A 24,727-nucleotide genomic window follows, 5' to 3' on the forward strand; every position below is an offset into this window, starting at 1 on the left:
AATTATAATAAATTAAACAAAAAAAAAGATGAAGTATATTATAAAAAACAATATAATTAAAAAAATGAATGATAAATAAATTTTTTTAAAAAAATAATGAGTAATGCTACTCATAATCTCAATTCGAGTGTTCCAAATTTTTATATAAATGATCAAATTCATGGTCGAAAAATTGAATATAGCATCTCAACAATTTGGAGAATTATATACACAAGCATATATATGTTATTAGAAGCGTTGTGAGTTGTGTGTTAGGTATCTTTAATGTTTTTATTAATTGTTATTCACTAAGAAATAAAAATTCTTGATTTGTAAAATAAATTTAAAATTTGAAATCTTCAAAAGCAAATATTGCTGTGTAAATTGTGTGAATTTATACACTATACGCACCATTGACATGGCAGGAAAGGAATCAATTAACAACTTTAGAAATAGACATGAACAACATGCCGTTTATTACTCGATCTGTGACGCATCAAGCTCATGGTTCGAGCCTACACAACTAGTAGAAATTATTATTGCCCTTTGTGGTGGCTGAAGACTTGAATAAAAAGGCAATATCTACCTCAATAGTTATATGTATATCACCATGTACTTATTGTATTGTATACTCTTCATCTCAAATAAAAGAATCGGCTCCAAAAGAGAATTACTACGTACGTACGAAGTTCCCAGCCGACTTCATGAAAAATTACAATACTCTCTGTCTGTGCTCTGCAACATGCTTGAGCCCTCCTTGTGATCCAAAAATTACTTTCTGTAAGAAGCTTTGCCTATTAGCTTGCACAGTAATTAGTAAACCAAACAGTACTAGTATTCATCGAGCCTCCATTGCCGAAAAAGTTACGGTGTTTATTGAGCAATTTTCTGCCAAGTTAATTGTTGGATTCCGGCCTGCTGTAAAAGCAGGTTGCTTGGGTGTAAGCAGAGGTACATGTTCATTACTGATCATTGAGACCACATCAAGCATGCTAGGTCGATCAGCTGGATTTTCTTGAACGCAAAGTAGCCCAATGTTAATGTATCTTACCAGAGTAGAAGTGGAAGTTGGATACCCCATCGTTGAATCCATCAACTCCAAGCTTTGATCATCTCTCCACAACTCCCAAGCCTGTATTCATTTCAAGTCAATGTAAATTTCATTAAAAATTAAGAGTAATTCAGTTTATAACTTACAAAATAGATTCTCTACAATTGCCTGACCAAATTGGACGGTTTGATCCTAGAGATAGATAGCCCATCATGTGGTCTCTACAACTTTTAATGAAAGCATTGTAGGATTTTTGAGCAATGTTGACCACACATGCGCATTTAAATTGTGTCTATCTCTTTTTGCATTGGATCATCCAATACATTTGGACAATTAAAGACGATCCTAATTTATAAATTATTAATGTGAAAACAGATAAGACCTAATAAGGTATAAAAGCTACTCACATATCTAAGAAGATTGAGTGACCCGTGGTTATAAAAGCCTGTGTTCTTCTTCCCACTCACAATCTCGAGTAGCAATACTCCAAAGCTAAACACATCAGACTTTATCGAATACAGACCCTCCATGGCATATTCGGGAGACATGTAGCCGCTGGATTCCAAAATTCAGTGCTTAGTAGTTTACTAAGTAAATTTAGGTGGCACTTGAAAATATGGGATGCATGTGGAATAGATTGCATACTTACAAAGTTCCAACAATCCGATTTGTGTTTGCCTGTATTGCATTATCTCCAACTATTCGAGCCATGCCAAAATCTGATATTTTAGGGTTCATTTCACTATCCAAGAGAATGTTACTGGGTTTCATATCTCTATGTATAATTCTTAATCTTGAATACTGATGAAGATAGAGAAGTCCTTGAGCAATTCCTTCAATAATGTGAATGCGTGTCCCCCAATCTAACATTTTTTTCTTAGCTGGATCTGTTTAAATGATGCCACAAAGGAAATCAGCATTCAAGAACCCAGAATTATATATATATATATATATATATATATATGTGTGTGTGTGAGTGAGAGCGAATAATTTTTATACATTTGTATGTACATAATAAGCGTCAAGATGACTAAATAAGGACGCACCAAAAAGGTAGAAATCCAAACTTTTATTGGGCATGTATTCATATATTAGTATTTTCTCATCTCCTTCAATACAGCAACCCAAGAGTTTGACAAGATTTCTATGTTGAAGTTTTGCAATTAGTGTTGTCTCATTTCTAAACTCCTCAAGCCCCTGTCCAGATCTTCTTGAAAGCCTTTTCACTGCAATTTCCTGCCCCTTAAGTAACTTCCCCTGTGAAAGAGAACCATAAACTCTTTAAATTTCCTTGAAAGTTCACCATATTTTTTTAAGCACATTCATTTAGCAGAATGGAACATACATACCTTGTAGACAGGTCCAAAACCTCCTTCTCCAAGCTTATTTGCAGTTGAGAAACTATCGGTTGCAGCTAATACACTTCCATAACTGAACAGCGGTAACTCAACATCCTTCTTTCCTCTTTTCTTATCATTATCTTGGCTGTTTGTTCCATCACCGATTGCATGAATTTCAGTACTAACATCAAACAACATTAGATCATTGCTTGAAGCTGCCGTCTGTCCTGTTTTGCACAGAATGATGCGACTTCTGTCATTTTAATGGAGAATCAAGTGTTTGCTCTGATAAAATCAATTAAAGAAGTTTTGGAATATGCTGCAGAGACTTGCGGGATTTCTCTTGGAAACTTGGTTCAGAAGATTTGAAAGGCATGAAGAATATCTTCACCAATTGACGAGGCAATACGTTGAGAAACACTCCTAAGAACAAGCAAATGTCACAGCTTTCTTGTCCTAGATTTTGGTGGAGCATTTTGTTGTTGCTAGTGATCCACTCACCCATAAACAAAAAATAAAAAATTGGAACTTTTTAAGGATTTGTATGTAATGTTAGAACTTACCTTTGTGTTTGAGCTTTCTCTTGATTGAGAAACAAACGTATAGGCATAAGATTAGCCCTGTTGCAGCTACCAGCACAGCTACAATCACCCACACTTTCCATTTGGTTCCTGATTATGATGATAAGAATGACCATTAGCTCTATCAGAACAGAATTACATTTCGATTCAGTAAGAAGATAATGAAAACTTAAGTAGGTTTCATCTTTTTCATCCTGCCTTTGGTACTAATTTGACGCTCATCAGCTGATAGTCTGAGATATATATCTTGTCCAACCTTTCCACCATCCCAGGGTCGTTGCATGTTCAAAAGAGCTCCTTCCCATATCAGACAACCGTTGCTGTTATGAGTATAAGCTGTGCATGAACAATTATTCATGCAAGCTAATTTACATCTCCGGGCACTCATTGCCGAATATGCTTTCCAGTTAATTGGCAATGTGATGTTGGGTATTTTTTGGAACCAATCGTTTTTGGCATTACGATTTTCACATTGCAAAGGCTGTCTCCTCAAACAACCGCCGGACCAGTCTTCTAGTCTGATCTGATTATCTGAAAATGGTTCAAAACCTTTTGGACAATCACAAGACGTATTTGCATTAACTTGATATATACCAAATGGACCACAGAAAGCATAGACTTCTGATAGGGATTTTGGTTGAACCCAAAATAGATACCACGAAAAACCGGACGAATCGGACGGATCGTGCCGCCACGCCTGTTGCTTGACTTGTCCGGTATAACTGAGCAAAAAGATCGATATGAAAGAAGCATTATAAAGAGAGTAAGTGAGATAGGTTTCATTTTCATTTGAGTAGAAACTGTAGTTATATATATAATTCCTCCTCATCTCAGGAATAGAGGCGAAATTGTTTCCATTCCAAACTCCAGTACTCCAATAAACTTGGGACCTGTTCCACTCCAAGATATATACAGGGCTTCCATTTGGTTCCATCCTCAACGATAATGAGAACAGACCCGGTGATGGATCTTCTGAATTTTTCCATGAAATAAGTTGCTTCGGTACTTTTCCAACTTTATCGATCCCAAGCTTTCCACCTGGCAGCCATGTATCAGTTGGGTGGTCGAAACTCTCCCAAAATAGAGTAGAAGGGTCCGATCTATCTCTTAAAACAAAATTTCCATCATCAAGAAGTGCTGCTTCAGTTGAGTTTGAGGGAAGATTCTGCAAGCTTGTGGACCAAATTGGTTTCTTGGAGGAAGCTTCAAGAAGAACAAGATTGCCATCCTCTGAGAATTCGAGTCTTGAAGTAGAAGGGTTGGACAAATGGTTTTCTCTATTTGCTACCCAAACAATCCTTGGACGCATTAAAAGTTTAAACGATATCCCCAGGTAGAATTTTGAAGTTGTACCTGCTTCGAAGAATCCGAGTTCAAATGTGCCATTTTTAGATGAGATGATGTCTTTAGTTATCGCCGAAAGGGGTTGACCTTTTGAAAGGGTATCATCTGCATTAATGGAGAAGCATGCTCTGAGGAGTAGAAGCAGAACAAATAAGAGGAATGGCCTGATACCATCAATACCCATATCCCTCACTAACATGCAGCTAGCACCGCAAATTGTACTTACAGAAAGATGCCTTAAGAATGAGGATACTAGAAATTATCGAAGGTACAAGAAAACTTTTGTATTAGGAGCTGATTAAAAAATAACTCACGAAAAGTTACAAAGATTATGTTTAACAGAAAACTTATATGGACATTATTAGTCTGTATATTATTAGATAGTTCGTCGCCGCCCCCTTTGACTTGACCCATTCACTCAACAAGTCTTCTCCGACCGACTTAACTCTGTAATTCGAGTGGGTTGTAAACGAAATTTAACTCACGTGCTCTCATCGTTATAATTTTTTTAACTAATAGTATACTATTAAATATATTATATATTAATAATACACTAATACTAATACTATCGGTCTATTAATATATAATAAATTAGTAATATTTATTAACTTATTTACTATAATCTAATAACTAGATAGTCTAGATGTAATAACTAGTAACTAATAATATGTCTATAACATTAGTTACACTAGTACTAATAGATAATAACTTAAAGATATATATTTAATATATATGTAACTAATAATATACTATTGAACTATATTAATAATTTACTATATACTAATAGTCTAATACTATTAGTAATTTAGTATATAGTATAATAGTAAATTAGTAATATTTATTAACTTATTTACTATAGTCTATAACAAATATTAAATAACTAGATGTAATAACTATTAACTAGTAACTAATTATATGTAATAGTACTAGTTACACTAGTACTAATACATAATAACTTAAAAGATATTAATTTAATATATATTAACTAATAGTATACTATTATATATATATATATATTATATATTAATAATACACTAATACTAATACTATTGGTCTATTAATATATAGTAATATTTATTAATTTATTTACTATAGTCTAATAACTTATAACTAGATAGTCTAGATATAATAACTAGTAACTAATAATATGTGATAACACTACACTAGTACTAAATTACTAATAGATAATAACTTAAAGATATTAATTTAATATATATAACTAATAGTATACTATTATATATATTAGTAATTTACTATATACTAATAGTCTAATACTATTAGTCTATTAGTATATAGTAAATTAGTAATATTTATTAACTTATTTACTATAAGTTTATAACTAATAACTAGTGCTAATTGCTAGTATATTATTGAATTTAACTAATGATGTTACTATATAAGATATAGTTATATAAAATCTATACAATCAATTTTAATTTTTATACATTAGTATTACAATGTTACATGTTATTAAGCATTTTAATATTTATACATTAATATTACATGTTATTATATTTATATTTATATGATTACTATATAGAAAAACACATATATTTTTTATAAAATATATACATTAGCGGAGCGGAGTCAGATGCGGAGTCGGAGTCGGAATAGGGAGTCGGAGTCGGAGACGGATGATCGGAGTCGAATCGGAGCAAAGTCGGAGTCAGATCCGCCTAGACTCCGACTCTGACTTTCCACCAGAAAAAAAAAAAAAAAAAAAAAAAAAAAAAAAAAAAAAAACTCCGACTCCGACTCCGACTTGTCGGAGTCGGAGCGGAGTCGAGGTCGGAGTCGGATTTTTGAATTTCTGCTCAGCCCTAAAAGTGAGAGATCCTGTTTTGGAGTTTTTAAATGGAGTGTTGTAAACTAAATGAAAATTAGAGAGAACTCCAAAAACAAATAGAGAAAGAGAATGAGAGAGAGGTTCCGTGTTATTGATATCCATGAACCTAGAAATATCTCTATATATATATATGGGTACAAAAGTCTTAATTGACGGTTAAGACCTGGTCAATAATGACGACTAAATGTGGTCATACAATACAAGTTGGTTTATAACACTCTCCCTTTGGATGACCATATTTAAAGAATATACCTCGTTAAAACCTTGTCAAAGAAAAACCCTATGGGAAAAAACTAATGGCGAAGGAAAAAGAGTACAGCATTTATGTGTACCACCAAGTGCTTTAGGATTGCCTCATTAAAACCTTGCAAAGAAAAACCCAGTGGGATAAAACCTTAGCGAAGGAAAAAGAGTACAATCAGCACAAGTCTTCAAGACATTACTCCCCCTGAAAAGTGCATAATAATAAGTCTTCAAGTCTCCGTATTCCAATGTTCTGCATAATCTTTTTAAATCTTGTAGTTGGTAATGCTTTAGTGAATAAATTTACCAAATTATTACTTGATCTACTTGACATCAATTTCACATTATTCCTCATGAATTGCAATGATCTTCTTGTGTGAATCTGAAAGATAACTTGCATTCGTATATCCAACTAATTGTGGACTTGATCCATGTTGATAAAATAATCACATATTTAGGGCTTCAATTGCACTGAGATAATGTACTTCACGACCAAAAATTTCTTCATCGTCTTCACAAGGACGAAATGGATCTTTCTACTCATCAAATAATCGAGCAACTATTGGAGTACTCAGGGGATAAACTTTTTCCATATAAAAGTGCTTTAAGACTTTATAGTGAAATTCACCATATTGATTCAAGATCATTTTAACATTAAATTCACTACTCTTCTGGAGTTGTGCTCTTCTGGAGTTCTTGTAAATAACATAGTTAGTAGAGAAGTCATCAAAATTTACTCGCTAACCTTATGCAAGCCCAGCTACTCTCTCCACCCAGTGAGTCCGTCTCACTTGACTCGTCCTTTTTCAACAAAAACGGTAGCCATCTTTTTAGACCAGACAAGCACCGCAGGATTTTACAGCTCTTCTCTAGCTGTCAGGCGCTGCAGAGCTATGATGCTACATCTCTTGTCTCTTGTAGAGAGATGCTTCACGAGAGATGATGTGAAGCAATAGAGATGCTTTGTCATAATTTTCTCTATAAAAGAAATATTCAACTCATCTTCATTCGCATCTCATCTTCTTCATTTTTCTGTAATTATTCTACATTCTTACTCTGCAATCTCTTTCTGCATTCTTACTCTGCAATCTCTTTATGCATTCTTACTCTGCAATGGCTTAACAATCTTCTCATGACCAATATATGAAGTATTCTGCACCTCGTTCACCAGTTGTTTCTGCTTCTACCGTAGGTGCTATAATGCAATACAATAATGATCTGATTAATAAGTCAAATAATGAAGCTATCTACGAGCTTGTGAGTCTCGGTACCCGATACTCATCAACTATTGTCGCATTTTCTCAGTGACTACAATCCTAAACTTGTGGGGTTGACAGACTCCACGAGAATATTTCTATCCTTCAGCGACTTCTTCTGGAGTCCAACTTGAAGATTGGAGCAATAAAGCAAGAGAATAGGAATTTAAAATCTTTACTTAAATCTTCTTTTCAATTGCCTACTCCTTTAGATAAGGATGCTATGCAGATTCTTGAAGAACAAGAGCGTTTAAAGAATGAGGCGAAGAGTTTTAAGTTTCTGTAATTTTGTTTCAAGATAATAAAATAATATTTCATAAATATTCATATTTGTGGTTTTATCTTCTGGTAGATATTCTATGTGCTCCATTTTATTTCTCTTTTAATAATGCACACTTCTTACAAAATCGTAATATGAACCTGAAATACTAATTGTATTTAAGATATGATATTTCTGAACTAATAATTCCATTCATCTTTCCCTTGAAGCTACAAGGGTTTCAGATTTATATTTCAAATATGTGCAGTTTTCATGAGCTCTTGTGGAGCCTCAATCACATTTAAATCATCTATATAAATTGCAATAAATTAATATGGATATTGAAAATATATGAAAATAGCTTGTTCCACGTGCGTTTGGATTGTTTTATATCATATAAGGATTTTTGAAACTTGATAGAATACATATTTCTTGATGTATTCAGATTAGAAACTTCAGGCATTTTATATCCTTCAAGGATTTTCATATATATGTCATGATCCAATGATCCATATAAATATGCAGTTAATCATGCATATCCAAACTCTCGGTAACTTTCGAGCTAATAAAAACCTCAATATAATTTCAACCACTTTAAAAGCATATCAATATTGTTTCTGCGAGAAACCGACTTGTGATTTATATATCACATTTTCAGATTAGAAGTTTCAGGCATTTTATATCATTTATATAAATATCCACTTGATATTCAACAAGCATCACCTCTTTAGGTGTTTGGACTACGAGTCCATATATATTACATTTTACTAGTGATATCAATTCTGCAGGAATTGTCTGCTAGAAACTGACTCGTGATTTATATATTACATTTTCATTTCCTTTATATAAATACCCACTGATATTCAACAAGCATCAGCTCTTTAGGTGTTTGGACTACAAGTCTCTATGCATCATATTTTACTAGTGATATCAATTCTGCAGGAATTGTTTCTTTCAAATTTGGCCAATATTTTTACGTCGGCATTCTTCGACGGTTCTTGATTCACTTTCTTCATTACTTCTGGTAATGTCAATTGCCATCTTATGTGAAAATACGTTGTCGACAACGGTTTTATTTCTATCCAGAATTTCTCTAATATTCATGAAATGTATCGAGATCTCATTATTTTCAAATACTTGTCCCTCTTCAAGGGAAGACATTTCATGAAAAACCTCTTCAAGAGGCACTCTTCAGGAGGTTTATACTCTTCAGGAGGTTTATACTCTTCAGGAGTTTATATGGGAGAATTTTATACAGAAAATTTGGATGGATCTTATTGCTTGTTTTGTGGGTGCGGCCTCTTCAGGAGCACCAATTTCTTTTATTTGTGCTTTTCTCTTTCGGGATGTTTTATCTTTTGTATCAATAGGTCTCACATGCTTTTAGACATGTCTTATATTCATTAGACTGCTAAATTTCTTAATTGTCCTACGGGAACTTAATCCTCGCTGGGATTTTAGCAGCTAAAATATGAGACCTTTTTATCTTATTGCATCCATAAATTAATTATCATCTGAACTTCTAGTTCACCTATGATAATTAAGATAACGTCAAATTATTTCATTTTATTTGCTTCTAACAAATTTTTCTTTCCACTCCTAGTGGGAAGACTTTATAGTAAAAGAATCTTCTAGTTCTTTTATGGACGTCCATATGAAAATTTATTCGACTTATCGTAATTGATTTTGGATGATCAAGATAATCATGAAAATATACAAATATTTTGAATCATTTCACTTTTGATGCATCATAATATTTGATTCAATAGTTATATAACATCATTTCAAAGAGAAAGCTGGTAGTTTTTCCAATACGAGCTTCTGGCCCAAAATCATAAAAGCATTATAAAGATATTCATTACCACGTCCAATCTCTTAGTTTTTTTTTTTTTAATAAAATGCATCATTCTTTTTACTTCAGGGAATAAAATGATATAAATCCAATATCATTCACTTCAGGAAATGATGTGGAACTATTAGGACGTGACTAATGATTTCTTAACAAAAACTCATTATTTTACTTAGCCACTAGAAGACAATATATAAATTTAGAATATCTTGTAAACTTCCGCACTCGATATTGCTACTTCAGGAGCACATTTGAGGTATTAATTTTAAAGCACTCGATATTGCTACTTCAAGAGCACATTCGATGTATTCATTTTAAAGTACTCGATATTGCTACTTCAAGAGCATATTCGAGGTATTCATTTTAAACATATATATTTTTAGTGACTTTTCTCTACACAATTTCAATTATGCAACTTCAAGTGCATTAATCATAATGAGCTTTTGGTACACATATCACTCATTTAAATTATCTCACAGAATCAATAGATCTTTTATTATGAGATACTCAATAAAATTATTGATTTAAAGCGATCCTTCAGGGATGCTCAATTTCTATTCCAAGATGAATCTTAATATGAGATACCCAATAAAATTATTGGTTTATGACAATCTTTCAGGGATGCTCCATTTATATTCCAAGATGAATCTTATCATCAATAATTCATAACAAGTATAAAAAATAAATAAAACTTGTATATAAACTATGTGAATAAAAATTTACCACAGATATAACTGAAATGTAAATTATGAAAATTTTAATTCATCATAGATATAACTGAGATGTAAACTATATGAATAAACATAGAATTTTATCAAGTAATAATAATTAATATAATTTTTAATACTTACATTGGAGATTGCAAATAATATATTGAAAAACTTACTTGAAGTAGAAGATCACTAACTTCAGAATCAACAGAACTGGGTTCCCTCTCAGATCCACTGTCCCATCCTGCGTGTATTCATCCAGTGCCAGCAAAGCTTCCTTCTATCATATACACCAGAAGAATTGGATGGTGGTACGTGCTGAGAGTGGGCCCGTGTATATATTTTTCTTGTGCTGTATTATTATATTATATGCTTTCCGTTGGGAGCAGGGAAGAGGAGCGTCTGAACTTTGTATAAAATTGACCATCGACCCAGAGTAGGGCCCACTTGTAGCCCATTATCGCTGACCACTTGGCTATCCTTTTTTTTTTTTTAATTGCTATCGCCCACCAGCAGAACATCAACAAAGTCCTCCTTACCCACCGTACTGTTGCTACAGCTCAGAACGGGGCCTAGTTGCCTACTCAGTCCACCCCTGCCACGTTAGCGTGGTCAAAGATCACGTGTTGTGAATGAAGTAGCGGCGCTCGTTAGCGGCCTTGGCTTTGGCGAGCATCTTGTCGAGGTCCTCCTGGAGCTGAGCATCCCATTTGACGAGCTGGTTAACGAAGATGGCCCTGAGTCCCATACCCACCACTTGCTCCCATGGATGGCGCATGTAAGGGAGTTTTCGGAGTGCGTTTGAGTACATCTGGGGGCCCAATCCCAGCAGTGCTCCGATCATCGTCGCGCTCCACGCCATCTCTCTCTCTCATGTGAAGCGGGCTTCGAGTGTAGGACTTCAAATGGAATCTGTGTTGAGCCATAGACGACGATGAGGAAGATATTTCCAAGGACGGTGGTGGTGCACGGCAAGAACCCGTAGGTCTGATTGCAAGTGGACTTGGCGGAGAAGGAAGAGGACCGGTTAAGCATGAGGTGGAGCTCCGCAGCGGAGATCAGGCCATTCTGGTCCTGGTCGGCGACCATGGTGTCACAGCTCGCATTCGGCTGTGGAATCCGAATGCCCCGGTTCAACAACGAGCTTTGCAGCGTGTTCAAGAAACAACGATTTGGCCCATCTGGGCTTCAGTGATGAGTAGGGAGAATAGGTTGTGGTCATACGTCTCGCATGCTCTCTTGCAAGCCACGTTGCCGTCGGCCTCAGCGTTCGTGACCTTAAGCTCCGATGGGCAAGAGTTGTTGAGATCTTTGAAATTTTCTCTCTCCTTCAAGTACTGGCTCAAGAGGTTGCAGATAACGCAGTGGGGAAAAATCACAATCGTGCTAATAACATGTTGTAAACTAAATGAAAATTAGAGAGAACTCCAAAGACAAATAGAGAGAGAGAATGAGAGAGAGGTTCCTTGTTATTCATATCCATGAACCTATAAATATCCCCATATATATAGGGGTACAAAATTCTTAATTGACGGCTAAGACCTGATCAATAATGACAACTAAATGTGGTCATATAATAGAAGTTGGTTTATAACAATGAGAGGTTTGTAGATAAAATTAATATTACTACTATTGTTTTGATTCCTAAGCTAGAGAGATGTATTAGTGTTAGTGATTTTAGATTAATAAATTTGTGTAATGTTATTTACAAACTTATTGGTAAAACTCCAGCTAATAGATTAAAGAAGGTACTGTTGATGTAATCTCTTATAATCAAAGTGTTTTTATTCCTAAAAGATTGATTATCGATAATATTATGATTACTTATGAGGCTTTACATTCAATAAGAAATAGACAAAAGGGGAAGAAAGGTAGTGTAGCAATTAAATTGGATATATCTAAGGCTTATGATCTGGTTGAGTGGCCTTATTTGAAAGCTGTTATGGAGAAGCTGGGCTTTAGTAGTAAATGGATTAATCTTATAATGGTGTGTGCATCTTCAATCAAGTATTATGTGCTTGTTAATGGTCAATGCAATAGGGTTTTTGTGTTATCAAGGAGTTTAAGACAAGGGGATCCGTTATCCCTCTATTTATTCTTCTTATGTGTAGAGGGACTTACTGTAATGCTACATATGGTTGAATCAAGAGGGCATATTAAGGGTGTGGTGGTGAGTAGAGGAGGGACAAGTATTAATCATCTAATATTTGCTGACAACTGCATTATCTTTTGTAAGGCTATGGTGAAGTAGTGGAGGGCTTTAAATGGCATTCTTAAAACCTATGAGGAAGCCTTTGGACAGCAATTAAATATACAAAAGACTTCTCTATTTTTTAGTTCTAATACAGACAGGGAGGCAAGGGAGGAGTTGGTGGGTATTACAGGGGCTAGAGTTTGTGGGGATGCTAAAAGCTATTTGGGCTTGCCTTCCATGGTAGGTAGAGCTAAGTACGGTGCTTTTAGTAGTATAAATGATAGAGTGGGAAAGCGGATCAATTCTTGGCAAAATAAATTTTTGTCTCAAGTAGGGAAAGATGTTCTATTAAAATCTGTTGTCTAGGTCATTCCTTCATATACTATGTCTGTTTTTAAGGTACCAGAAATTATGTACTGAAATATCTCAGATGATGGCTAGTTTTTGGTGGGGGTATCTTAATAACAACAGGAAAGTTCATTGGAAGGCGTGGGGTAGGGTGGGGTTAGCTAAAGAGAAAGGGGGTATGGGTTTTAGAGATATGGAGGATTTTAACTGTGCTATGCTTGCAAAACAATTTTGGAAGCTGCTTACATCTCCAAATAGTTTGGTAGCTACAGTGATGAGAGAAAAGTACTATAAACATGGTGATATACGTAGTGTTGAGTTAGGGAGTGCACCTTTTCTAATATGGAGAAGTGTCTGGGGGCAGGGGACCTAATTAGAGCTGGGATGATATGGTAGGTGGGTAATGGGGAAAATATTAGGATTTGGAAGGATAGCTGGTTACCAATGCCTTTCACACATCATGTACAGTCTTCAGTTAAAATTTTAGAAAGTGATGTTAGAGTTAAAGATCTATTGGGTCTGGTAGGGAGGTGGAGGGATGAGGTGATAGATGATATATTTTGTAAAGAAGAGGCAGAATTTATTAAGGGGCTTACAGTAAGTAGAAGAGGGTTTGAGGACAGATTAATATGGGGTCAATCAAGGAATGGTCTATTCTCAATCAAGTCTACTTATTATCTTCAATGCCGGTTAAATGAGGCTCAGCTGGGTGAAGGTTCTGGAAGAGGATCGAAATCTTATGGGTGGAAGAGGCTGTGGGAGCTGAAAGTTCCTAATATAGTCAAAGTTTTTATGTGGAAGGCATAAGTGAAGCATTACCAACTAGAAGAAATCTATTCAAGAGCAAAATTATCGATTCTAAGCTATGTCCAATCTATCTACAATATGTAGAAACAAGTAGTCATATTCTTTGGAATTGTATGAGAGCTAAAGATGTGTGGTCAGAGGGAGATAGTCCTTTTCACAAGACAATTGCTGGGATTTGGAGTTTGTGGAAGTTTGGGAGCAATTGATTCAAAAGCATACTAAGTCTGAGTTGGAGTTGGTTACTTGTGTGTTGAGGAAAATTTGGCTTAGAATGAACGAACTTGTTTTTGAAGGCTTGTGTGAATGTCCTCAAAAGGTGTGGCGGAGTGCAAGGGTTGATCTGGATTGTTTTCAACAAGCTCAAGCTTCAAGCTTGGTTGAGTCTGCTGAGAGGAGGGACAGGGGAAGCAGTGTGGTATAGCGCAAACCAAGTATTGATTGGTATAAGGTAAACTGAGACGCAACCTATGATGCACAAAGGATGACCATGGTGGGTGGGATAGTGGTAAGAGACAGTCAATGTGATCTCATTGCACCAGCTGGATGGTCAAGAGGTTATGTAAGAAGTCCTGTTCATGCTGAAATTTTAGTGTTGGAGAGGTCTGCTGAGTTGATTGTTGAAATGGGTTTGCAGAAAGCTGTCTTCGAAGGTGATGCTCAAACGGTGGTCAATGATATCAAGTGCAAAGAGCTGAACTACTCATGGTATGGACAGATTATTGAAGACTTTAAATGCTTTTTCTGTGATGAAGAGAGGTGACAAATCCAATTCATCTCCAGAAAGGGAAACCAAACTGCTCATATTTTAGCTAAATTAGCATTAAATTATGTTGAGGAAGTGGTTTCGTTAGAAGAGGGTCCTAGTGAGCTGCTGAATTGTATTGAGTTTCAGAAGTCTGTATTAGCTATTTGAGTTTAATTAAATGAAAGTGATGTTTGTTGATTAAAAAAAATGTTTATTTTCTCAAAGACGCATTATGTTTATAATATAATTGTATGGTTTCTTAAATTTATTATTCTTCTATTACTAATTATAATAAATTAAATGGTACGTAATATTTAATTTATAATATTTAAATTTTAAAAATTTTGTTTTAAATTAAATTATGTCATATAAACAGTTTATTATATGTGTTATCCACACCAACTTATAATTAAATTTGTTCCCTTACAAATTATTTAAAACTTAAATGATTAAACTCGTAATCGACAAATTGAATAATGCGGCTAAATAAATCTGGAGAATTATATATATTATTAAAAGTGTCTTGAACGGTGTCAATAACTTCTTTACAGACACATTAAACATAATGCTTATGTGAAAGCCTATCATATCAATTTAGGTAAAAAATATATATATATTAGTATTTTGATTTTTTTTTATGAATATGACAAGTCCGGACTAAATGATATGTTACGCACTAGAATTATGAATGACGTAATTCTTCTATACCATTTCCAGATTGAGTTTATTCAAAACGCTAGATTAATGTTGAAGAGGAGAAAGAGAACATAGATAGAAGAAATAATATTCCTTGTTGTTACCATCAAAGTGGCAGCCCAGTTGGTACAATATGATATTTCATGGCTTCGAGATTAGGAGTTCGAGTCAAGACATAAGTTGAAACCACTTGTAATAGTCATGGGAGGGGCAGTGACGGACTCACCATTTAGACAGTAGCAGATACTTTGAAAGTGCTTTTGAAGAAAATGGTAATTCAAAAATTGGGTTTAGATATGATAAATCAATTCCAGATGACAACAATCTCGGTGACCTTTATGAAGATGACCATGGTTTCTTTTGTTCCGGTGATTCCTTTGATCCAAATCTCCTCTATTTCCTTAATTTTGAATCCTGGCTTTCTATTTGTTGCTGTTTACTGTTGTCTCCTGTGACTTATTGATGCTTTACTCTGCAGCCAATAGTTTACAACGCTTAGATGGTTTTGGAGGTGATGAAATTGACAAGCTTTCTATTAATGAGCTCTTTGAGGTAGTTCCACTCTTTACTGGTCTAAGTGGTGGTGGTGGTGATACTTTGGAATCAAGATTGAGATATCTATAAATGAGCAAGTAGTTGTATTAAACTTATTTTAAACAAGTTTTGCAAAATGATCAATTTTCTAAACTTGATTTTAACTATGCTATATTTTAGACTAATCTTTTTGTTTTCTAATCTATCCAAACATATAATTCTTATACTTCACTAACTTATAATTATCCAAAGATATTTGCTAAAATTTACTTTTTGTTTCAATGCATTAAATTATTCATTAATCAATTTTTCTTTATTTTTGATAAAAAACCATATTATTTTTTACCAAACTAAGCAAACCCCCGACCTAGTATATATATACATACATATATATATATATAACTTTAATAATAATCACTTCCTTAACTATTAAAAAAATAATAAAAATAAATAAAATATTCGAACGATAAATTTGAGCAATAAGGTTGAAGGGGCAGGGAACATTTTCCTAAAAAATATATATTAGTACTTTGACTCTTTTAATGAATATAACAGCTCCAGACTATAACAGCTCCAGACTATGAGATATGTTACACACTAGAATTATAAATGGCATAATTCTTCTATACTATTTCCAGAGTGAGTTTATATGCATCTCACCATGCACTTGTTGACTTTTCACCTGAAATAAAATAATCTCTTCCAAGAGAGAATTGCTACGAAGTTCCTATCCGACTTCTTGAAATTACAATACTATATTTCTGTACTCTGCAGCGTGTTTGAGCTCTTGTAACCCAGAAAACTACTTTCTGGATGCTTTGCCTGTGCATAAAAACAAGAAATTCAGTGCTGGACCCATTTACAATGGGTTCACGTGGCAGCCTGCACAATTAATTAATAAACGAAATGGTAGTACTCATCGAGCCTCCATTATCGAAACAGTTACACTGTTTATTGAGCAATTCTCTGCAGAATTAATCGTTGGATTTGTGTGCATCAAGTTCCGGCCTGCTGTAAAAGCAGGTTGCTTGGGTGTAGGAAGGGGTGCATATTCATTACTAATCATTGAGACCACATCAAGCATGGTAGGTCGATCAGCTAGACTTTCTAACGCAAAGGAGCCCAATGTTAATGTATCTCACCAGAGTAGAAGTGGAAGATGGATACTCTATTTTCAAGCAATGTTGACCACACATGCTCATTTAAAGTTGTGTCTATCTCACTTTGCATTGGACCATTCAATACACTCGGACAATTAAAGAGGATCCTAATTCATAAATTATTAATGTAAAACCATGAAAGAATAATAGGGTACAAAAGCTACATACATATCTAAGAAGATTGAGTGACCCGTGGTTATAAAAACCTGTGTTCTTCTTCCCACTCACAATCTCGAGTAGCAATACTCCAAAGCTAAACACATCAGACTTTATTGAATACAAACCCTCCATGGCATATTCAGGAGACATGTAGCCGCTGGATTCCAAAACTCAGCGTTTAGTAGCTTGCTTAGTAAATTTAGGTGGCACTGGCAAATATGGGATGCATGTGGAATAGATGGCATACTTACAAAGTTCCAACAATTCGATTAGTGTTTGCTTGTATTTCATTATCTCCAACTATTCGAGCCAAGCCAAAATCTGATATTTTCGGGTTCATTCACTATCCAAGAGAATGTTACTGGGTTTCATATCTCTATGTATAATTCTTAACCTTGAATACTGATGAAGATACAGAAGTCCTTGAGCAATCCCTTCAATAATGTGAATGCGTGTCCCCCAATCTAACATTTTTTTCTTAGTTGGATCTGTTTATATGATACAAAGGAAATTAGTACTCAAGAACCCAGAATTATATACTTGTGTGTATATGGATATTTTTTTATACATATGTACGTATATAACAAGCACCAAGATGACGAAATAAGGACACACCAAAAAGGTAGAAATCCAAACTTTTATTGGGCATGTACTCGTATATTAGTATTTTCTCATCTCCTTCAATACAGCAACCCAAGAGTTTGACAAGATTTCTATGTTGAAGTTTTGCAATTAGTGTTGTCTCATTTCTAAACTCCTCAAGCCCCTGTCCAGATCTTTTTGAAAGCATTTTCACTGCAATTTCCTGCCCCTTAAGTAACTTTCCCTGTGAAATAGAACCATAAACTCTTTAAACTATCTTCAACGTTTACCATTGTCGGTTGTCTTATTATTTTTTTTAAACACACCCATTTAGCAGAATGGGGAACGTACATACCTTGTAGACAGGTCCAAAACCCCCTTCTCCAAGTTTATTTGCAGTTGAGAAATTATCGGTTGCAGCTGATACGCTCTCATAACTAAATAGTGGCAACTCAACATCCTTCTTTCCTCTTTTCTTATCATTTTCTTTAGTGTTTGTTCCTTCACTGATTGCATGAATTTCAGTACTAAGATCAAATAGCATTAGATCATTGCTTGAAGCTGCCTCCTCTCCTGTTTGGTACAAAATGATGCGACTTTTGTCTTTTAGTGGAAAATCCAGTGTTTGCTACGATAAAATCAATTCAAGGAGTTTTTTAATGTGTTGGTGAGGCTTGTGGGATTTCTTCCGAAAACTTAGTTCAAATGATTTCAAGAGCATGGAGAATATATTCACCAATTGATTAGACAAAGCCTTGAGCAACACTCTCAAGAACAAAGTAATGTCACAGATTTCTTGTCCTAAATTTTGGTGGATCATTTTGTTGTTGCTAATGATCCAATAAACCCAGAAACAATAAAATAGAAAGCTGTAACTTTCTAAGGATTTCTATATAATGTTAGAACTTACACTTACCTTTGCGTTTTGGCTTTTTCTTGCTTGAGAAACAAACGCAGAGGCATAAGATTAGCCCTGCAGCGACCGGTACAGCTACAATCACCCATACTTTCCATTTGTTTCCTGATTTTGATGATAAGAATGATTATTAGCTCTATCAGAACAGAATTACGTATCAATTCAGTAAGAAGATGATGAAAACTTAAGTGGATTTCATCTTATTCATCCTGCCTTTGGTACTAATTTGACGCTCATCAACAGCAAGTGTAAAATGTATGTCAAATCATTTCTTATCTGCTGGTTATTTAATTACTAATGGTTTATTTTGTATTTAAGTGTATGTAGAGCTTGTGGCTCGAACTGGTCCCGTGAAGCTTTAAATCTGCTTTCAACAGGCACGTGAGGAGCTTGTGCCTTTAATCCGAGTATATGAGCTGAGCCGTTGGATCCGATACACGTGTTACAAATCTGATACACCATATATATACATTTGTTCCTTGTAACCCTAATGCAGAATTCATTTTGTGTATCGGCTGAGAATAAGAGGCAGAGAGGGAAAGGGGGCGATTCTAGGGTTTTCTAGGGTTTGTGCTTGAGGGAAGAAATCAGTGTGATTTCTTTGTGAGATTTGAGTGTTTCTGTATATATCTGAACTGAGACTTCTCTGTGATTGATTTTGATTCATCAATAAAGATCTCTGAGGCCATTCCTGCCGTGGATGTAGACCATTAGGGTCGAACCACGTATCTCGGTGTGTTCTTTCCTTGCTTTCCTATTTCCTTTTATTTTCTTGTTCATATGTGATTCTTGTAATCTCCTGATATATCTGTTCTTGCTTATCTTGTTGATTCGTGCGTTATATCTGATCGGGAAGGTGCTGTATATTGATAGTTGGATCAGTGTTGGTATAATGTTGGTTTTGTGATCATAGTTGATATATATTGCGTCTGGTGTAATCTTGAGCATTCTGTTTTGAGTCATAAACAGAAAGAAATACGTGTTGTTGTTTTCTGTAAACAAATATTATATATAGAATATTAAACAGTGGATTTCTTTATTAAATCTTGGCATAATTTTGTAACTATAAAACACAAGTTTTATAACAGCAAGTCTAAGATAGATATCTTGTCTAGCCTCACCACCATCTGAGGGTCGCTGCAAGTTCAAAAGAGCTCATTCCCATAACAGACACCCGCTGCTGTTATGAGCATAAGCTGTGCAAGAACAATTATTCATACAAGCCAATTACATCTTCGAGCACTCACTGCCAAATATGCTTTCAAGTTAACAGGGAATTTAATGTTTGGTATTTTCAGGAACCACTCTCCTTTGCCATTGAGATTTCCACATTGCAAAGGGTGTTTCCTCAAACAACCACCGGACCATACGTTTAGTCTGGTCTGGGTATCTGAAAACAGTTCAAAACCTTTTGGACAATCAAAAATATTAGATGAATTATCATCATATATGCCAAATGGACCACAGAAAGCATAGACATTGGATAGTGATGCCGGTTGAGCCCAGAATAGACCCCATGGCTGAACGGAGGACAGCCATGTAAGTTGCTGGATCTGTCCGGTAGAATTAATCACAAAATGTGACATGAGAGAAGCATCAAAACGAGAATAAGTAAAATAGGTTTCATTTTCATTTGACACGAAACTGAAGTTGAAGACATTATTCAACTTCAATTCAGGAACGAAGACGAAAGTATTTCCATCCCAAACTCCACTACTCCAATAAACTTGGGACCTGTTCCACTCCAAGATATATTCACTGCTTCCATTTGGGTCTAGCCTCAACGAGAATGAGAACAGACCCAGTGATGGATCTTCTAAATCTGTCCATGAAATAAGCTGCTTCAGTACCTTTCCAGCTTTGTCGACCCCAAGCTTTGCACCTGGCAACCATGTATCAGTTGGATGGTCGAAACTCTCCCAAAATTTAGTAGAAATGTTCAATTTAGTATATTGATTGGGAATTGCGCACGGGAATACATGAGCGGAGCTTATTGCGACAAGGTTTAGGGAAACCCTTGCTCGATTATTTGATGAGTTTACCATCTTCAAGGGTGGTAATATTCTGGCACCTACACCTACCCCCCACCTCCTCCAGAAGCTGGGGTTGGGAAAAAGTGTAAGTTGGATTGGGGTGAGAGGTTGGAGCAGAACCTCATAGCTCGTCATTCTACAGACGCTCAGTCAAAGGTAGATAGATTTTTGGCAGTGGACATTCAACCATTTGCACGAGACTTTGATATATTAGCTTGATGGAAGACCAATGCCATGAACTATCCCATCCTTGAAGAGATAGCTTGCAGTATTTTGGTCATCCCTATTAGCACCATAGGCTCAGAGTTAGCCTTTAGCACCAAATGGCGCATATTGAATCTATTCCGGAGTTCATTATTTGCTGCAACTATGGAGGTATTGATTTGCTTGCAAAATTGGATCAAGGAGACCCCAATTCATGTTCCGGATGTTCTTGACTTCAGGAGGCCGATGAGAAGGAGGGTGGTGATTAGTCTGGATATGGACCATCTAGTAACTTCCTAATCCTAATCCTAACTTCCTAAGGACCCAATGATGATATGATCTACTCTCATCTTGATCTCAATGACTCAATCTCATCTTGGTTAGTAGTTTTAATGTTTGTAATTTTTACATTTCGAAGATATGTTTTTATTTTTAATTTTTGTTTCATGTTTATAATTCTAATTTATTTTCCTTTTAAATTATTAATGTTTTAGGTTTTATGATTTCAATTCTCACAGTCTCACAGTAGTTAGATAGCTCACTAACTTTTCTACCAACATGGCCACCCCAAACTCCATTGAAAAATTATATATTATTCTTTTGTTAATTTAGTTAATGGTAATGTTGCTACAATAATACAATTTGTAATATTTTTAGATGAATTTGTAATTTTGTAATAGTTTTCTCTTAATTTTTATTATAATAGCTTAGTTATGATTATTAATTAATAGTTGCAACTTAATAGTATATAATTAATAATTTCTATTATTATAAATTATTTTTTGTTATTTTAAATTATATATATATTTTAGTTAAATTCTGGGCCATTTTGGACCCAAAAAAGTGATTGGACCAATGACCTATTTATGCGAGTAGGGGCCTGGTGTGGGGGCGGAGTACCCTGCCCCCGGTTCGCAGGGACAGATTCTGAAGGAAAACCTCCAACCCTTATCCATGTGGTGGCGGGCAGCATCCCTACGGCTGACGAGAAAAAGAATAGTGATAGGTTTATATCTTAATCACAATTCATTTATATTTTTAATAAAATAATATTTTTTAAATATTTAAAAACATCAGACCATAATAAAAGTCAAACTAAAATTTTAAAAAATATATTATTTTAATTCATAATTGTAGACAAATTGTTTTTTTTTTTTTTTTTTTTTGATAACCAGTAACTTCATTAAAACCACCAATACATCAAATGTTATCAAACCATAAAGAATGGTGAACAAAAGAAGGAATCTGATCCCACCAAACATTAATATCCTCAATATTCCATGCATGTCTAGCTAGAGAATGTGCTACCCCATTCCCCATTCTATTAACATGTATTACTTGTGCTTCCTGAAAACGCATCATAAGATGATTAATATCAGCAAACAAGTTCCCAACACTAGCATACGACGCTTCAGAGGACTGCAATTCTTGAACTACATGAAGACAATCAGTTTCTATAATTAGTTTCGGAATACCAAGTGGAAGACTGAGTTGTATTCCTCTCAAAATAGCAATAGCTTCAATAGTTGCTGCCTCGTCCACCTCCATCTCAATTTTGCTTGCAGCCATCAGTATTGCTCCATTGGTATCCCGTAATACAACACCAATGCCAGCTTTCCTTTGATCCGCAAAGATAGCTCCATCAACATTAACTTTGAGAAACCCCTCTAGTGGAGCTTGCCACTTAGTTAGCTGTTGTAATTGCTGCCGTGATGTAGCATCTCGAACATCTTTATAAGCTTTGCAAATTGATATGGCATGTTCAGCAGCGTGCAAAGGTTGGATGATATTCTACTCCATTTGCATTTGATTTCGTCTATACCATAAGCTCCAGCAAAGAACAAAGAAAAAGGTGAATTCTTCCTCACTACCTTGAAGCTGGATCCTTCGGACAGTTTGAAGAAAGGTGAAAGATGAGTTAAAAACCTTGAATAAAGGAAAATACTTCTGCCAAACAATTTGATTAGTAGGACAGATTAGCAAAGCATGATTAAGATCTTCCTCATTATCCAAACAAAAGCAACATAAAGATTCCTCCACCACCTTTTTCCTCCGTAGATTCACAAGAGTGGGCAAAATATCCTTACAACCTCTCCAAGCAAACATTTTGATCTTCCTTGGAACTTTCATATGCCAAATTTTCTTCCAAAGATGACTATCTTGTACCTGCATAGAAGTTTCCCCATTGCTGCAAGTCATGGTATTATGGATCAATTTGTATGCACTTTTTACGGTGAATCTGCCATTTGCTTCCCTATCCCATATTCACCTATCAATACAAGGAGTTGATGATAGTCGAATTTTTAGTATCTCCTCCGCTGTTCTTGGATTAAAGAGAGCTCTAATATGATGTTCCTTCCATGTTCTGGTTGCCATATCAATTAAACTATCCACTGTTGCTGCTTCATCAAATTCTGAATTAGTGTTTATGTCCAATTCTGGCTGTAAAGTTCGGGGTCCAGGTAACCAAGCATCCTTCCAAATTTTCACCATTTCACCATTTCCCACCCGCCACCTGCATCCCTTCATCAACCATTTCCTTGCTTCAAAAATTCCTTTCCATGCATAAGAAGGGTTATTTCCTAAAGATGCTTCAAAAAAAGAACAATTGGGATAGTATTTGGCCTTGAAAAGTCTTTGTAGTAGTGAATGCTCAGGTTGCAAGAGTCGCCATCCTTGCTTAGCTAATAAAGACATGTTGAAAAAAGTAGATCACGGAAACCCATCCCACCTCTAAATTTGGTCACGCATAAATTTTTCCAACTTGTCCAATGGATCTTCCACTCCTCATTTCTTTGTCCCCACCAAAACCTCGCCATCATCCTTTCTAAATCTTGGCATAAGGTCAAAGGTAATTTAAAGCAGCTCATAGAGTAAGTAGGTATAGATAATGCAACTGCTTTGATAAGGATCTCTCTCCCCCCTTGAGATAGGAGTTTCTGTTTCCAGCTTTGTAACTTAGACCAAACTCTTGTCTTAATTCCTTCAAAGGATCTATATTTAGACCTCCCCATGAAGCTTGGCAATCCTAAATATTTGTCATATTGCTGAAAAGTCCTAATACCCCATAACTGCAATAACTCACGCTGCTTATTAGCATCTACATTCTTTGAAAAGACTATAGAAGTTTTCTCTTTATTCACCTTCTGCCCAGAGGCCATCTCATATTTAGTTAACAATCCTTGAATAAAAGCAGTTGTTTCAACATCAGCCCGACAAAAAAGAATGCTATCATCAGCAAAAAGAAGGTGAGTTACCATTGGAGCCCCTCTACAGATTTTTACACCCTTTAGATTCCTTTGAGCCTCAGCAGCTTTCAATAAAGCTATTAACCCTTCTGTACAAAAGAGAAAAAGGTAAGGGGATAGTGGATCCCCTTGCCTAATACCCCTTGTAGGTGAAATATTTCCATGAGCATGTCCATTTATTAAAACTAAAAAAGTTACAGTTTTAATACACTCCATAATAAGGTTAACAAATCTAGGAGCAAAGCCTAGCTTGAGCATGATTTTCTCTAAAAAACCCCATTCAACTCTATCGTACGCCTTGCTCATATCTAATTTAATAGACATATACCCCTTCTTGCCATGGCGTTTATTCCGAAGGTAATTTACCAACTCATAAGCTATCAACACATTATCACTAACCAGCCTTCCCCCCACAAAAGCACACTGAGACTCAGAAATAATGGCAGGTAAAAACCCTTTCAATCTATTAACAATGACCTTAGAAGCAAGCTTGTAGACAACATTACACAAGCTAATGGGGCGATAATCAGAGACAAATTCACAGATTTTCTTCTTCGAAATTAAACAAATGAGTGTGCGATTTAATTGAGATGGTATGGTACCTGAATTGAGAGAATCCAAAACCGCCATTGTGACTGAATCT

General features: G+C 35.3%; 4 protein-coding genes and 1 pseudogene across 5 annotated transcripts; all 5 read right to left on the reverse strand.

The window, feature by feature from the left end:
- Positions 1–416: 416 nt before the first annotated feature.
- LOC122314018 (receptor-like serine/threonine-protein kinase SD1-6) lies at positions 417–4,632 on the reverse strand. Of its 2 annotated transcripts, XM_043129394.1 has the most exons (8): positions 3,150–4,632; positions 2,934–3,041; positions 2,380–2,597; positions 2,077–2,287; positions 1,680–1,917; positions 1,438–1,585; positions 1,031–1,111; positions 417–897 (listed from the first exon to the last, which is right to left on the reverse strand). In XM_043129394.1, exons 1-8 carry the CDS (start codon positions 4,492–4,494, stop codon positions 853–855), a joined length of 2,394 nt encoding a protein of 797 aa, XP_042985328.1. In that variant the 5' UTR covers positions 4,495–4,632; the 3' UTR covers positions 417–852. The 2 variants fall into 2 exon arrangements, with proteins under 2 accessions (XP_042985328.1, XP_042985327.1); XM_043129393.1 differs by having other exon boundaries at positions 417–1,111; positions 3,150–4,631.
- A 5,986-nt stretch (positions 4,633–10,618) lies between these two features.
- Positions 10,619–11,796, reverse strand: LOC122314033. The gene has a single exon (XM_043129411.1). The coding sequence runs from the start codon at positions 11,318–11,320 to the stop codon at positions 11,078–11,080; it is 243 nt and encodes an 80-aa protein (XP_042985345.1). The 5' UTR covers positions 11,321–11,796; the 3' UTR covers positions 10,619–11,077.
- A 5,221-nt stretch (positions 11,797–17,017) lies between these two features.
- Positions 17,018–18,752, reverse strand: LOC122314031 (annotated as a pseudogene).
- A 938-nt stretch (positions 18,753–19,690) lies between these two features.
- Positions 19,691–20,925, reverse strand: LOC122314029 (G-type lectin S-receptor-like serine/threonine-protein kinase At2g19130). Its single transcript, XM_043129408.1, has one exon. The coding sequence runs from the start codon at positions 20,765–20,767 to the stop codon at positions 19,814–19,816; it is 954 nt and encodes a 317-aa protein (XP_042985342.1). The 5' UTR covers positions 20,768–20,925; the 3' UTR covers positions 19,691–19,813.
- A 1,111-nt stretch (positions 20,926–22,036) lies between these two features.
- LOC122312778 lies at positions 22,037–24,714 on the reverse strand. The gene is made up of 4 exons (XM_043127431.1): positions 23,901–24,714; positions 23,106–23,418; positions 22,708–23,024; positions 22,037–22,575 (listed from the first exon to the last, which is right to left on the reverse strand). Exons 1-4 carry the CDS (start codon positions 24,712–24,714, stop codon positions 22,037–22,039), a joined length of 1,983 nt encoding a protein of 660 aa, XP_042983365.1.
- Between the last annotated feature and the right edge of the window lie 13 nt (positions 24,715–24,727).

Source organism: Carya illinoinensis, chromosome 6 (assembly GCF_018687715.1).
Source record: "Carya illinoinensis cultivar Pawnee chromosome 6, C.illinoinensisPawnee_v1, whole genome shotgun sequence".
Lineage (NCBI taxonomy): Eukaryota > Viridiplantae > Streptophyta > Magnoliopsida > Fagales > Juglandaceae > Carya > Carya illinoinensis.

Excerpts from the sequence above, each read along its gene's own strand:
- LOC122314018 (XM_043129393.1), bottom strand. The coding sequence starts at position 4,494 with ATGTTAGTGAGGGATATGGGTATTGATGGTATCAGGCCATTCCTCTTA. Across the intron at positions 2,288-2,379 it reads GTTTTGGACCTGTCTACAAG|GGGAAGTTACTTAAGGGGCA; the intron begins GTATGTATGTTC and ends TCTCTTTCACAG. Across the intron at positions 1,918-2,076 it reads TTTGGATTTCTACCTTTTTG|ATCCAGCTAAGAAAAAAATG; the intron begins GTGCGTCCTTAT and ends TCATTTAAACAG.
- LOC122314029 (XM_043129408.1), bottom strand. The coding sequence starts at position 20,767 with ATGACGAGCTATGAGGTTCTGCTCCAACCTCTCACCCCAATCCAACTT.
- LOC122314033 (XM_043129411.1), bottom strand. The coding sequence starts at position 11,320 with ATGGCGTGGAGCGCGACGATGATCGGAGCACTGCTGGGATTGGGCCCC.
- LOC122312778 (XM_043127431.1), bottom strand. The coding sequence starts at position 24,714 with ATGGCGGTTTTGGATTCTCTCAATTCAGGTACCATACCATCTCAATTA. Across the intron at positions 23,419-23,900 it reads TGAGTTATTGCAGTTATGGG|GAAATAACCCTTCTTATGCA; the intron begins GTATTAGGACTT and ends AAGCATCTTTAG. Across the intron at positions 23,025-23,105 it reads TCAACTCCTTGTATTGATAG|CAATGGGGAAACTTCTATGC; the intron begins GTGAATATGGGA and ends CATGACTTGCAG.